General features: G+C 57.0%; 1 protein-coding gene across 1 annotated transcript; it reads left to right on the top strand.

Moving 5' to 3' along the window:
- Positions 1–5,414: 5,414 nt before the first annotated feature.
- Positions 5,415–12,519, top strand: LOC142477123 (L-xylulose reductase-like; the record flags this gene model as incomplete). The annotated part of the gene is made up of 5 exons (XM_075582179.1): positions 5,415–5,545; positions 6,265–6,362; positions 6,931–7,136; positions 10,016–10,058; positions 12,433–12,519. Coding segments are annotated over exons 1-5 (486 nt in total), but the record flags the coding sequence as incomplete, so codon positions are not given.
- Positions 12,520–12,522: the final 3 nt, after the last annotated feature.

Genomic DNA, 12,522 nt, shown 5'->3' with positions numbered 1-12,522 from the left:
ATGAGGATTAGCATGCAGTGTCACACGTGCACACGCCAGGTACATGAGGATTAGTATGCAGTGTCACACGTGCACACGCCCGGTACATGAGGCTTAGCATGCAGTATCACACGTGCACACGCCAGGTACATGAGGATTAGCATGCAGTGTCACACGTGCACACGCCCCGCTACATGAGGATTAGCATGCAGTGTCACACGTGCACACGCCCCGGTACATGAGGATTAGCATGCAGTGTCACACGCCCCGGTACATGAGGATTAGCATGCAGTGTCACACGTGCACACGCCCCGCTACATGAGGATTAGCATGCAGTGTCACACGTGCACACGCCCCGGTACATGAGGATTAGCACGCACTGTCACACGTGCACACGCCCCGGTACATGAGGATTAGCATGCAGTGTCACACGTGCACAGGCCAGGTACATTAGGATTAGCATGCATTGTCACACGTGCACACGCCAGGTACATGAGGATTAGCATGCACTGTCACACGTGCACACGCCCGGTACATGAGGATTAGCATGCAGTGTCACACGTGCACACGCCCCGGTACATGAGGATTAGCATGCAGTGTCACAAGTGCACACGTCCCGGTACATGAGGATTAGCATGCAGTGTCACACGTGCACACGCCAGGTACATGAGGATTAGCATGCAGTGTCACACGTGCACACGCCAGGTACATGAGGATTAGCATGCAGTGTCACACGTGCACACGCCAGGTACATGAGGATTAGCATGCAGTGTCACACGTGCACACGCCAGGTACATGAGGATTAGCATGCAGTGTCACACGTGCACACGCCAGGTACATGAGGATTAGCATGCAGTGTCACACGTGCACACGCCAGGTACATGAGGATTACCATGCAGTGTCACACGTGCACACGCCCCGGTACACGAGGATTAGCACGCAGTGTCACACATTCACACGCCAGGTACATGAGGATTAGCATGCAGTATCACACGTGCACACGCCACGTACATGAGGATTAGCACGCACTGTCACACGTGCACACGCCCCGGTACACGAGGATTAGCATGCAGTGTCACACGTGCACACGCCCCGGTACACGAGGATTAGAATGCAGTGTCACACGTGCACACGCCAGGTACATGAGGATTAGCATGCAGTGTCACACGTGCACACGCCAGGTACATGAGGATTAGCATGCAGTGTCACACGTGCACACGCCTTGGTACATGAGGATTAGCATGCAGTGTCACACGTGCACACGCCCCGTACGTGAGGATTAGCATGCAGTGTCACACGCCCCGGTACATGAGGATTAGCATGCAGTGTCACACGTGCACACGCCAGGTACATGAGGATTAGCATGCAGTGTCACACGTGCACACGCCAGGTACATGAGGAATAGCATGCAGTGTCACACGTGCACACGCCCGGTACATGAGGATTAGCATGCAGTGTCACACGTGCACACGCCCCGGTACACGAGGATTAGCATGCACTGTCACACGTGCACACGCCCCGGTACACGAGGATTAGCATGCAGTGTCACACGTGCACACGCCCCGGTACATGAGGATTAGCATGCAGTGTCAGACGTGCACACGCCAGGTACATGAGGATTAGCATGCACTGTCACACGTGCACACGCCCCGGTACATGAGGATTAGCATGCACTGTCACACGCCCCGGTACATGAGGATTAGCATGCAGTGTCACACGTGCACACGCCAGGTACATGAGGATTAGCATGCAGTGTCACACGTGCACACGCCAGGTACATGAGGATTAGCATGCAGTTTTACACGTGCACACGCCAGGTACATGAGGATTAGCATGCAGTGTCACACGTGCACACGCCTTGGTACATGAGGATTAGCATGCAGTGTCACACGTGCACACGCCCCGTACGTGAGGATTAGCATGCAGTGTCACACGCCCCGGTACATGAGGATTAGCATGCAGTGTCACACGTGCACACGCCAGGTACATGAGGATTAGCATGCAGTGTCACACGTGCACACGCCAGGTACATGAGGAATAGCATGCAGTGTCACACGTGCACACGCCCGGTACATGAGGATTAGCATGCAGTGTCACACGTGCACACGCCCCGGTACACGAGGATTAGCATGCACTGTCACACGTGCACACGCCCCGGTACACGAGGATTAGCATGCAGTGTCACACGTGCACACGCCCCGGTACATGAGGATTAGCATGCAGTGTCAGACGTGCACACGCCAGGTACATGAGGATTAGCATGCACTGTCACACGTGCACACGCCCCGGTACATGAGGATTAGCATGCACTGTCACACGCCCCGGTACATGAGGATTAGCATGCAGTGTCACACGTGCACACGCCAGGTACATGAGGATTAGCATGCAGTGTCACACGTGCACACGCCAGGTACATGAGGATTAGCATGCAGTTTTACACGTGCACACGCCAGGTACATGAGGATTAGCATGCAGTGTCACACGTGCACACGCCAGGTACATGAGGATTAGCATGCAGTGTCACACGTGCACACGCCAGGTACATGAGGATTAGCATGCAGTGTCACACGTGCACACGCCAGGTACATGAGGATTAGTATGCAGTGTCACACGTGCACACGCCCGGTACATGAGGCTTAGCATGCAGTATCACACGTGCACACGCCAGGTACATGAGGATTAGCATGCAGTGTCACACGTGCACACGCCCCGCTACATGAGGATTAGCATGCAGTGTCACACGTGCACACGCCCCGGTACATGAGGATTAGCATGCAGTGTCACACGCCCCGGTACATGAGGATTAGCATGCAGTGTCACACGTGCACACGCCCCGCTACATGAGGATTAGCATGCAGTGTCACACGTGCACACGCCCCGGTACATGAGGATTAGCACGCACTGTCACACGTGCACACGCCCCGGTACATGAGGATTAGCACGCAGTGTCACACGTGCACACGCCAGGTACATGAGGATTAGCATGCAGTGTCACACGTGCACACGCCAGGTACATGAGGATTAGCATGCAGTGTCACACGTGCACACGCCAGGTACATGAGGATTAGCATGCAGTGTCACACGTGCACACGCCAGGTACATGAGGATTAGCATGCAGTGTCACATGTGCACACGCCCCGGTACATGAGGATTAGCATGCAGTGTCACACGTGCACAGGCCAGGTACATGAGGATTAGCATGCATTGTCACACGTGCACACGCCAGGTACATGAGGATTAGCATGCACTGTCACACGTGCACACGCCCGGTACATGAGGATTAGCATGCAGTGTCACAAGTGCACACGTCCCGGTACATGAGGAATAGCATGCAGTGTCACACGTGCACACGCCCCGGTACACGAGGATTAGCATGCAGTGTCACAAGTGCACACGTCCCGGTACATGAGGATTAGCATGCAGTGTCACACGTGCACACGCCAGGTACATGAGGATTAGCATGCATTGTCACACGTGCACACGCCAGGTACATGAGGATTAGCATGCAGTGTCACAAGTGCACACGTCCCGGTACATGAGGATTAGCATGCAGTGTCACACGTGCACACGCCAGGTACATGAGGATTAGCATGCATTGTCACACGTGCACACGCCAGGTACATGAGGATTAGCATGCAGTGTCACACGTGCACACGCCAGGTACATGAGGATTAGCATGCAGTGTCACACGTGCACACGCCAGGTACATGAGGATTAGCATGCAGTGTCACACGTGCACACGCCAGGTACATGAGGATTAGCATGCAGTGTCACACGTGCACACGCCCCGGTACACGAGGATTAGCACGCAGTGTCACACATTCACACGCCAGGTACATGAGGATTAGCATGCAGTATCACACGTGCACACGCCACGTACATGAGGATTAGCACGCACTGTCACATGTGCACACGCCCCGGTACACGAGGATTAGCATGCAGTGTCACACGTGCACACGCCCCGGTACACGAGGATTAGCATGCAGTGTCACACATGCACACGCCAGGTACATGAGGATTAGCATGCAGTGTCACACGTGCACACGCCTTGGTACATGAGGATTAGCATGCAGTGTCACACGTGCACACGCCCCGTACATGAGGATTAGCATGCAGTGTCACACGTGCACACGCCCCGGTACATGAGGATTAGCATGCAGTGTCACACGTGCACACGCCAGGTACAGGAGGATTAGCATGCAGTGTCACATGTGCACACGCCAGGTACATGAGGATTAGCATGCAGTGTCACACGTGCACACGCCCCGGTACATGAGGATTAGCATGCAGTGTAACATGTGCACACGCCAGGTACATGAGGATTAGCATGCAGAGTCACACGTGCACACGCTCCGGTACATGAGGATTAGCATGCAGTGTCACACGCCCCGGTACATGAGGATTAGCATGCAGTGTCACACGTGCACACGCCCCGGTACATGAGGATTAGCATGCAGTGTTACTGCATGCTAATCCTCATGTACCTGGCGTGTGCACGTGTGACACTGCATGCTAATCCTCATGTATCTGGCATGTGCACGTGTGACACTGCATGCTAATCCTCATGTACCGGGGCGTGTGCTTGTGTGACACTGCATGCTAATCCTCATGTACCGGGGCGTGTGCACGTGTGACACTGCATGCTAATCCTCATGTACCGGGACGTGTGCACGTGTGACACTGCATGCTAATCCTCATGTACCGGGGCGTGTGCACGTGTGACAGTGCATGCTAATCCTCATGTACCTGGCGTGTGCACGTGTGACACTGCGTGCTAATCCTCATGTACCGGGGCGTGTGCACGTGTGACAGTGCATGCTAATCCTCGTGTACCTGGCGTGTGCACGTGTGACGCTGCATGCTAATCCTCATGTACCGGGACGTGTGCACGTGTGACACTGCATGATAATCCTCATGTACCTGGCGTGTGCACGTGTGACACTGCATGCTAATCCTCATGTACCGGGGCGTGTGACACTGCACGCTAATCCTCATGTACCGGGGCGTGTGCACGTGTGACACTGCATGCTAATCCTCATGTACCTGGCGTGTGCACGTGTGACACTGCATGCTAATCCTCATGTACCGGGGCGTGTGACACTGCATGCTAATCCTCATGTACCTGGCGTGTGCACGTGTGACACTGCATGCTAATCCTCATGTACCTGGTGTGTGCACGTGTGACACTGCATGCTAATCCTCATGTACCTGGCGTGTGCACGTGTGACACTGCATGCAAATCCTCATGTACCTGGCGTGTGCACGTGTGACACTGCATGCTAATCCTCATGTACCTGGCGTGTGCACGTGTGACACTGCATGCTAATCCTCATGTACCTGGCGTGTGCACGTGTGACACTGAGAACCAAAGTGACAGCCCCGCCCCTTGCGAGAAGCCCCGCCCACCTGGCACGCGTGTCTCGATCAAGCCCCGCCCACCTTTCCAGACACACTTTGGACTATCACGCCCCGCCCACACCCCGAGGCCCCGCCCCTCACGTGATTCCCGGTGCGATGGAGCTGAGTTTCTCTGGCCGCCGGGCCCTGGTAACCGGGGCGGGAAAAGGTGAGCCCCCGCTATACCGCCCCCTCCCCTGCTATACTGCTCCCGCGCCCCGCTATACAGCTTCCGCGACCCCCCCCCCCCCGCTATACCGCTCGCCCCTCCCCCCGCTATACCGCTCGCCCCTCCCCCCGCTATACCGCCCGCCCCTCCCCCCGCTATACCGCCCGCCCCTCCCCCCGCTATACCGCCCGCCCCTCCCCCCGCTATACCGCCCGCCCCTCCCCCCGCTATACCGCCCGCCCCTCCCCCCGCTATACCGCCCGCCCCTCCCCCCGCTATACCGCCCGCCCCTCCTCCACCCGCTATACCGCCCGCCCCTCCTCCACCCGCTATACCGTCCGCCCCTCCTCCACCCGCTATACCGTCCCACCCCCGGCTATACCGCATCCACCGTGGCTATACCTCTCCATTCCCCGCTATTCCCCCTCCCAGGTGTACCGCCCTCTCCCATCCCGCTGATATCCCCATCCCGCTGATATCCCCCTCCTCCCCTCTATACCGCCCCCGCCCCTCTATACCGCCCCCGCCCCTCTATACCGCCCCCGATAATATTCCCCTCCCCGCTATACCGCCCCCTCCTCGCTATACCGCCCCCGATAATATTCCCCTCCCCGCTATACCGCCCCCTCCTCGCTATACCGCCCCTGCTGATATCCCCATCGCCGCTATACCTCATCCGCCCCGCTATACCGCCCCCGCTGATATCCCCCTCCGCGCAGGTATCGGCCGGGAGACGGTGAGAGCGCTGCGGGCGGCGGGGGCCGAGGTGACTGCTCTGAGCCGGAGCCCGGGGGACCTGGAGAGCCTGGCCCGCGAGGTGAGAGTACCGGGGTAACACAGCCGCGCTGTAACGCCGCAGCCCCCCTCACACTGTACCCCCTTACGCCGCCGCCCCCCCTAACGCTACATCCGTAACGCAGCCCCGTACCCCCGTAACACTGCACCGTACACCCATAACGCCGCCCCGTACCCCTTTATCGCCGCCCCGTACCGGGGATACACCCCTCCTAATAGCCTCTATCACCAACCTATACCGAGATAACGCCCGTGTAACACTGCCCCGTACCGGGGTAACACTGCCCCGTACCGGGGTAACTCTGCTTCTCCGTTCTGTGGTATCACCCCTTTAACACCGCCCCATGCCAGGGTATCACCGCTCTAACACCGAACCCCAGCAACGGCCCTATATAGATATAACCCTTCAGTACATCCTGTGTGTCAATAAACCCTAATATGGAATCCCTGCACTTTGGAATGAGCAAAACCCTCCTATAACACTGTACAGTGCCGCGCAGTCCCATGTAGCCCCCCTAATACATCACTGCATTAGCGGCCTGCACGCCCCTCGCCCTCCTCACGCTCCCTGTGACCTGACTGCGTTATAGGATGTGTTTGTCCCTCTTAACTGCCCCTCCCGGGGTAACATTGCCCTGCAGTGCCCCGGGGTGCAGACGCTCTGCGTGGATCTGGCAGACTGGTCGGCCACGGAGGCGGCTCTGAGCTCCGTGGGGCCTGTGGACCTCCTGGTGAACAATGCGGGCGTGGCGCTCCTGCAGCCGTTGCTTGGGGTCACGGAGGAGGCGTTTGATCAGTGAGTGTCACTTGCGCGCACACACACACCCCGTGGCCCGTGGCATTGCTGTGCCAGAGCCCCCACACAGGTTATTTGTACGCCTGCGCAGCAGACGTGGCGCTGTGAGTTTGCCGTCCTTGTCACGGGAACGTGGTTTCCTCCCCAGGATAGTGCGGGGATCTGCTATCCGCTCCATTAGGCCCATGCTGCTCAGTGACCGTGAAGTCCAAACTGCAGGGAGCTGGTGCCACGGAGATTAGGGAGCTGGTGCCACGGAGATTACAGCTCAGTACTGGGCAGTATGCCACCCGCACACTCTCACCAACTACACCCACAAAGCAGCTAATACCCGCTAATGACATGGAGTCTGCGAAGTGTCCGCTGGGGGAGAGGCTCGGGGAGGGGGGGGGCGTGGCTACATTAAATTTGTTTATCTGCAAGAAGATACTCAGCATGAATATATACCGCAGTACGCACGGGGGGATCTATATCGCAGTCAATTAATTTTGAATCTTGGGTTCAATGCATTGTTGGAAAGGTGCGGCTCTGTAATCATGCTGTGCACCTTTTGTTCCCCCTCTCCTCCAACCTCCTGCGCGCCCTTTCGCTGTGTCGCTCTCTCTCTCGCTGTGTCGCTCTCTCTCTCGCTGTGTCGCGCGCGCTCTCTCACTGTGTCGCTCTCTCTCTCGCTGTGTTGTTCTCTCGCTGTGTTGCTCTCTCTCTCGCTGTGTCGCGCGCGCTCTCTCGCTGTCGCTCTCGCTGTGTCGCGCTCTCTCGCTGTGTCGCTCTCTCTCGCTGTGTCGCTCTCTCTCGCTGTGTCGCTCTCTCTCTCGCTGTGTCGCTCTCTCTCGCTGTGTCGCTCTCTCTCTCGCTGTGTCGCGCGCGCGCTCTCGCTGTGTCGCGCGCTCTCTCTCGCTGTGTCGCTCTCTCTCGCTGTGTCGCTCTCTCTCTCGCTGTGTCGCTCTCTCTCGCTGTGTCGCTCTCTCTCTCGCTGTGTCGCTCTCTCTCGCTGTGTCGCTCTCTCTCTCGCTGTGTCGCTCTCTCTCGCTGTGTCGCGCTCTCTCGCTGTGTAGCGCGCGCTCTCTCGCTGTGTCGCGCGCTCTCTCTCGCTGTGTCGCGCGCGCTCTCTCGCTGTGTCGCGCGCGCTTTCTCGCTGTGTCGCGCGCGCTCTCTCGCTGTGTCGCGCGCGCTCTCTCGCGCTGTGTCGCGCGCGCTCTCTCGCGCTGTGTCGCGCGCGCTCTCTCGCGCTGTGTCGCGCGCGCTCTCTCGCGCTGTGTCGCGCGCGCTCTCTCGCGCTGTGTCGCGCGCGCTCTCTCTCGCTGTGTCGCGCGCGCTCTCTCTCGCTGTGTCGCGCGCTCTCTCGCTGTGTCGCGCGCGCTCTCTCTCGCTGTGTCGCGCGCGCTCTCTCTCGCTGTGTCGCGCGCGCTCTCTCTCGCTGTGTCGCGCGCTCTCTCTCGCTGTGTCGCGCGCTCTCTCGCTGTGTCGCGCGCGCTCTCTCGCTGTGTCGCGGGCGCTCTCTCGCTGTGTCGCGGGCGCTCTCTCGCTGTGTCGCGCGCTCTCTCTCGCTGTGTCGCGCGCGCTCTCTCGCTGTGTCGCGCGCGCTCTCTCGCTGTGTCGCGCGCGCTCTCTCGCTGTGTCGCGCGCGCTCTCTCTGTCGCGCTCTCTCGCTGTGTCGCGCGCGCTCTTTCGCTGTGTCGCGGCCCCCTCTCGCTGTGTCGCACGCGCTCTCTCGCTGTGTCGCGCGCGCTCTCTCTCGCTGTATTGCGCGCGCTCTCTCGCTGTGTCGCGCGCTCTCTCGCTGTGTCGCGCGCGCTCTCTCTCGCTGTGTCGCGCGCGCTCTCTCTCGCTGTGTCGCGCGCGCTCTCTCTCGCTGTGTCGCGCGCGCTCTCTCTCGCTGTGTCGCGCGCTCTCTCTCGCTGTGTCGCGCGCTCTCTCGCTGTGTCGCGCGCGCTCTCTCGCTGTGTCGCGGGCGCTCTCTCGCTGTGTCGCGGGCGCTCTCTCGCTGTGTCGCGGGCGCTCTCTCGCTGTGTCGCGGGCGCTCTCTCGCTGTGTCGCGCGCGCTCTCTCGCTGTGTCGCGCGCGCTCTCTCGCTGTGTCGCGCGCGCTCTCTCGCTGTGTCGCGCGCGCTCTCTCGCTGTGTCGCGCGCGCTCTCTCGCTGTGTCGCGCGCGCTCTCTCTGTCGCGCTCTCTCGCTGTGTCGCGCGCGCTCTTTCGCTGTGTCGCGGCCCCCTCTCGCTGTGTCGCGCGCGCTCTCTCGCTGTGTCGCGCGCGCTCTCTCGCTGTGTCGCGCGCGCTCTCTCTGTCGCGCTCTCTCGCTGTGTCGCGCGCGCTCTTTCGCTGTGTCGCGGCCCCCTCTCGCTGTGTCGCGCGCGCTCCCTCTCGCTGTGTCGCGCGCGCTCCCTCTCGCTGTGTCGCGCGCGCTCCCTCTCGCTGTGTCGCGCGCGCTCCCTCTCGCTGTGTCGCGCGCGCTCCCTCTCGCTGTGTCGCGCGCGCTCCCTCTCGCTGTGTCGCGCGCGCTCCCTCTCGCTGTGTCGCGCGCGCTCCCTCTCGCTGTGTCGCGCGCGCTCCCTCTCGCTGTGTCGCGCGCGCTCTCTCGCTGTGTCGCGCGCGCTCCCTCTCGCTGTGTCGCGCGCGCTCCCTCTCGCTGTGTCGCGCGCGCCCTCTCGCTGTGTCGCGCGCGCTCCCTCTCGCTGTGTCGCGCGCGCTCCCTCTCGCTGTGTCGCGCGCGCTCTCTCGCTGTGTCGCGCGCGCTCCCTCTCGCTGTGTCGCGCGCGCTCCCTCTCGCTGTGTCGCGCGCGCTCCCTCTCGCTGTGTCGCGCGCGCTCCCTCTCGCTGTGTCGCGCGCGCTCCCTCTCGCTGTGTCGCGCGCGCTCTCTCACTGTGTCGCTCTCTCCCAGGAGCTTTGCGGTGAATGTGAAAGCGGCTTTGCTGGTGTCTCAGGTAAGTGAGCCGGAACCAAACTCTTGTACTAACCTGTGTATAGTGATATACGGGGCGGCTCTATAACTATATACAGTGGTGTGAAAAAGCAAGTACACCCTCTCTGAAATCTATGGTTTTAGATATCAGGAAATAATAACAATCACCTGTTCCCTAGCAGGTCTTAAAATTAGGTAAATACAACCTCAGATGAACAACAGCACATGACATATTACACCGTGTGTGTGTGTGTGTGTGTGTGTGTGTGTGTGTGTGTGTGTGTGTGTGTGTGTGTGTGTGTGTGTGTGTGTGTGTGTGTGTGTGTGTGTGTGTGTGTGTGTGTGTGTGTGTGTGTGTGTGTGTGTGTGTGTGTGTGTGTGTGTGTGTGTGTGAGACATATTACACCGTGTCCTGATTTATTTAACAAAATGAAAGCCCAAATGGAGAAGCCATGTGTGAAAAAACTAAGTACACCTTATGATTCAATAGCTTGTAGAACCACCTTTAGCAGCAATAACTTGAAGTAATCGTTTTCTGTATGACTTTATCAGTCTCTCACATCGTTGTGGAGGAATTTTGGCCCACTCTTCTTTACAACTTTGCTTCGGTTCATTGAGGTTTGCGGCATTTGTTTATGCACAGCTCTCTTAAGGTCCAGCCACAGCATTTAAATCGTGTTGAGGTCTGGACTTTGACTGGGCCATTGCAACACCTTGGTTCTTTTCTTTTTCAGCCATTCTGTTGTAGATTTGCTGGTGTGCTTGGGATCATTGTCCTGTTGCATGACCCAATTTCAGCCAAGCTTTAGCTGTCGGACAGAAGGCCTCACATTTGACTCTAGAATACTTTGGTATACAGAGGAGTACATGGTCGACTCAATGACTGCAAGGTTCCCAGGACCTGTGGCTGCAAAACAAGCCCAAATCATCACCCCTCCACCACCATGCTTGACAGTTGGTATGAGGTGTTTGTGCTGATATGCTGTGTTTGGTTTTCGCCAAACGTGGCGCTGTGCATTATGGCCAAACTTCTCCACTTTGGTCTCGTCTGTCCAAAGGACATTATTCCAGAAGTCTTGTGGTTTGTTCAGATGCAACTTTGCAAACCTAAGCCGTGCTGCCATGTTCTTTTTAGAGACAAGAGGCTTTCTCCTGGCAACCCTTCCAAACAAAGCAAACTTGTTCAGTCTTTTTCTAATTGTACTGTTATGAACTTTAACATGTAACATGCTAACTAAGGCCTGTAGAGCCTGAGATGTAACTCTTGGGGTTTTTGCAATTTCTCTGAGCATTGCACAGTCTGACCTTGGGGTGAATTTGCTGGAACGTCCACTCCTGGGAAGATTGGCAATTGTCTTGAATGTTTTCCACTTTTGAATAATCTTTCTCACTGTAGAATGATGGACTTTACATTGTTTGGAAATGGCCTTATAACCCTTCCCAGATTGATGGGCAGCAACAATTGCTTCTCTAAGATCATTGCTGATGTCTTTCCTCCTTGGCATTGTGTTAACACACACCTGAATGCTCCAGACCAGCAAACTGCTAAAACGTCGGCTTTTATAGAGGTGGTCACACTTGCTGATGATCAATTAATCAAGGGCATTTGATTAGCAGCACCTGTCTGCTACTTAGCATCTTAATTCCTACGGAAGCACTAGGGTGTCCTTAGTTTTTCACACATGGCTTCTCCATTTTGGCTTTATTTTTGTTAAATAAATCATGACACAGTGTAATATGTCATGTGTTGTTGTCCATCTGAGGTTGTATTTACCTAATTTTAAGACCTGCTAAGGAACAGATGATTGTTATGTCCCAATATGTAAAAACTATAGAATTCAAAGAGGGTGTACTTTCTTTTTCACACCACTGTACATACATTATACACAGGGACATGCATGTAAAATTGGGAGAGAGGGGTCCCTACCACCAGAGCTTACCATCTAATCGGCATGTGGGGAGATTCACACACAGGTTGTTGTGTTAGTGCATTGTTGTGTAATCTCGCACGCGCAGGTTGTTGTGTTAGTGCATTGGTGTGTAATCTTGCACGCGCAGGTTGTTGTGTTAGTGCATTGGTGTGTAATCTCTCGCACGCGCAGGTTGTTGTGTTAGTGCATTGGTGTGTAATCTCTCGCACGCGCAGGTTGTTGTGTTAGTGCATTGGTATGTAATCTTGCACGCGCAGGTTGTGTTAGTGCATTGGTGTGTAATCTCGCACGCGCAGGTTGTTGTGTTAGTGCATTGGTATGTAATCTTGCACGCGCAGGTTGTGTTAGTGCATTGGTGTGTAATCTCGCACGCGCAGGTTGTTGTGTTAGTGCATTGGTGTGTAATCTCTCGCACGCGCAGGTTGTTGTGTTAGTACATTGGTGTGTAATCTCTCGCACGCGCAGGTTGTTGTCCGTCAGATGGTTGCACGTGGAGTTCCTGGTGCCATTGTGAACGTGTCGAGCCAGGCGTCCCAGCGTGCATTGCAGGATCAC

This window comes from Ascaphus truei, unplaced genomic scaffold, assembly GCF_040206685.1.
Source record: "Ascaphus truei isolate aAscTru1 unplaced genomic scaffold, aAscTru1.hap1 HAP1_SCAFFOLD_1966, whole genome shotgun sequence".
NCBI lineage: Eukaryota > Metazoa > Chordata > Amphibia > Anura > Ascaphidae > Ascaphus > Ascaphus truei.
Note: the sequence above shows the minus strand (reverse complement) of the source record. Positions and strands in the feature narration are given on the sequence as shown.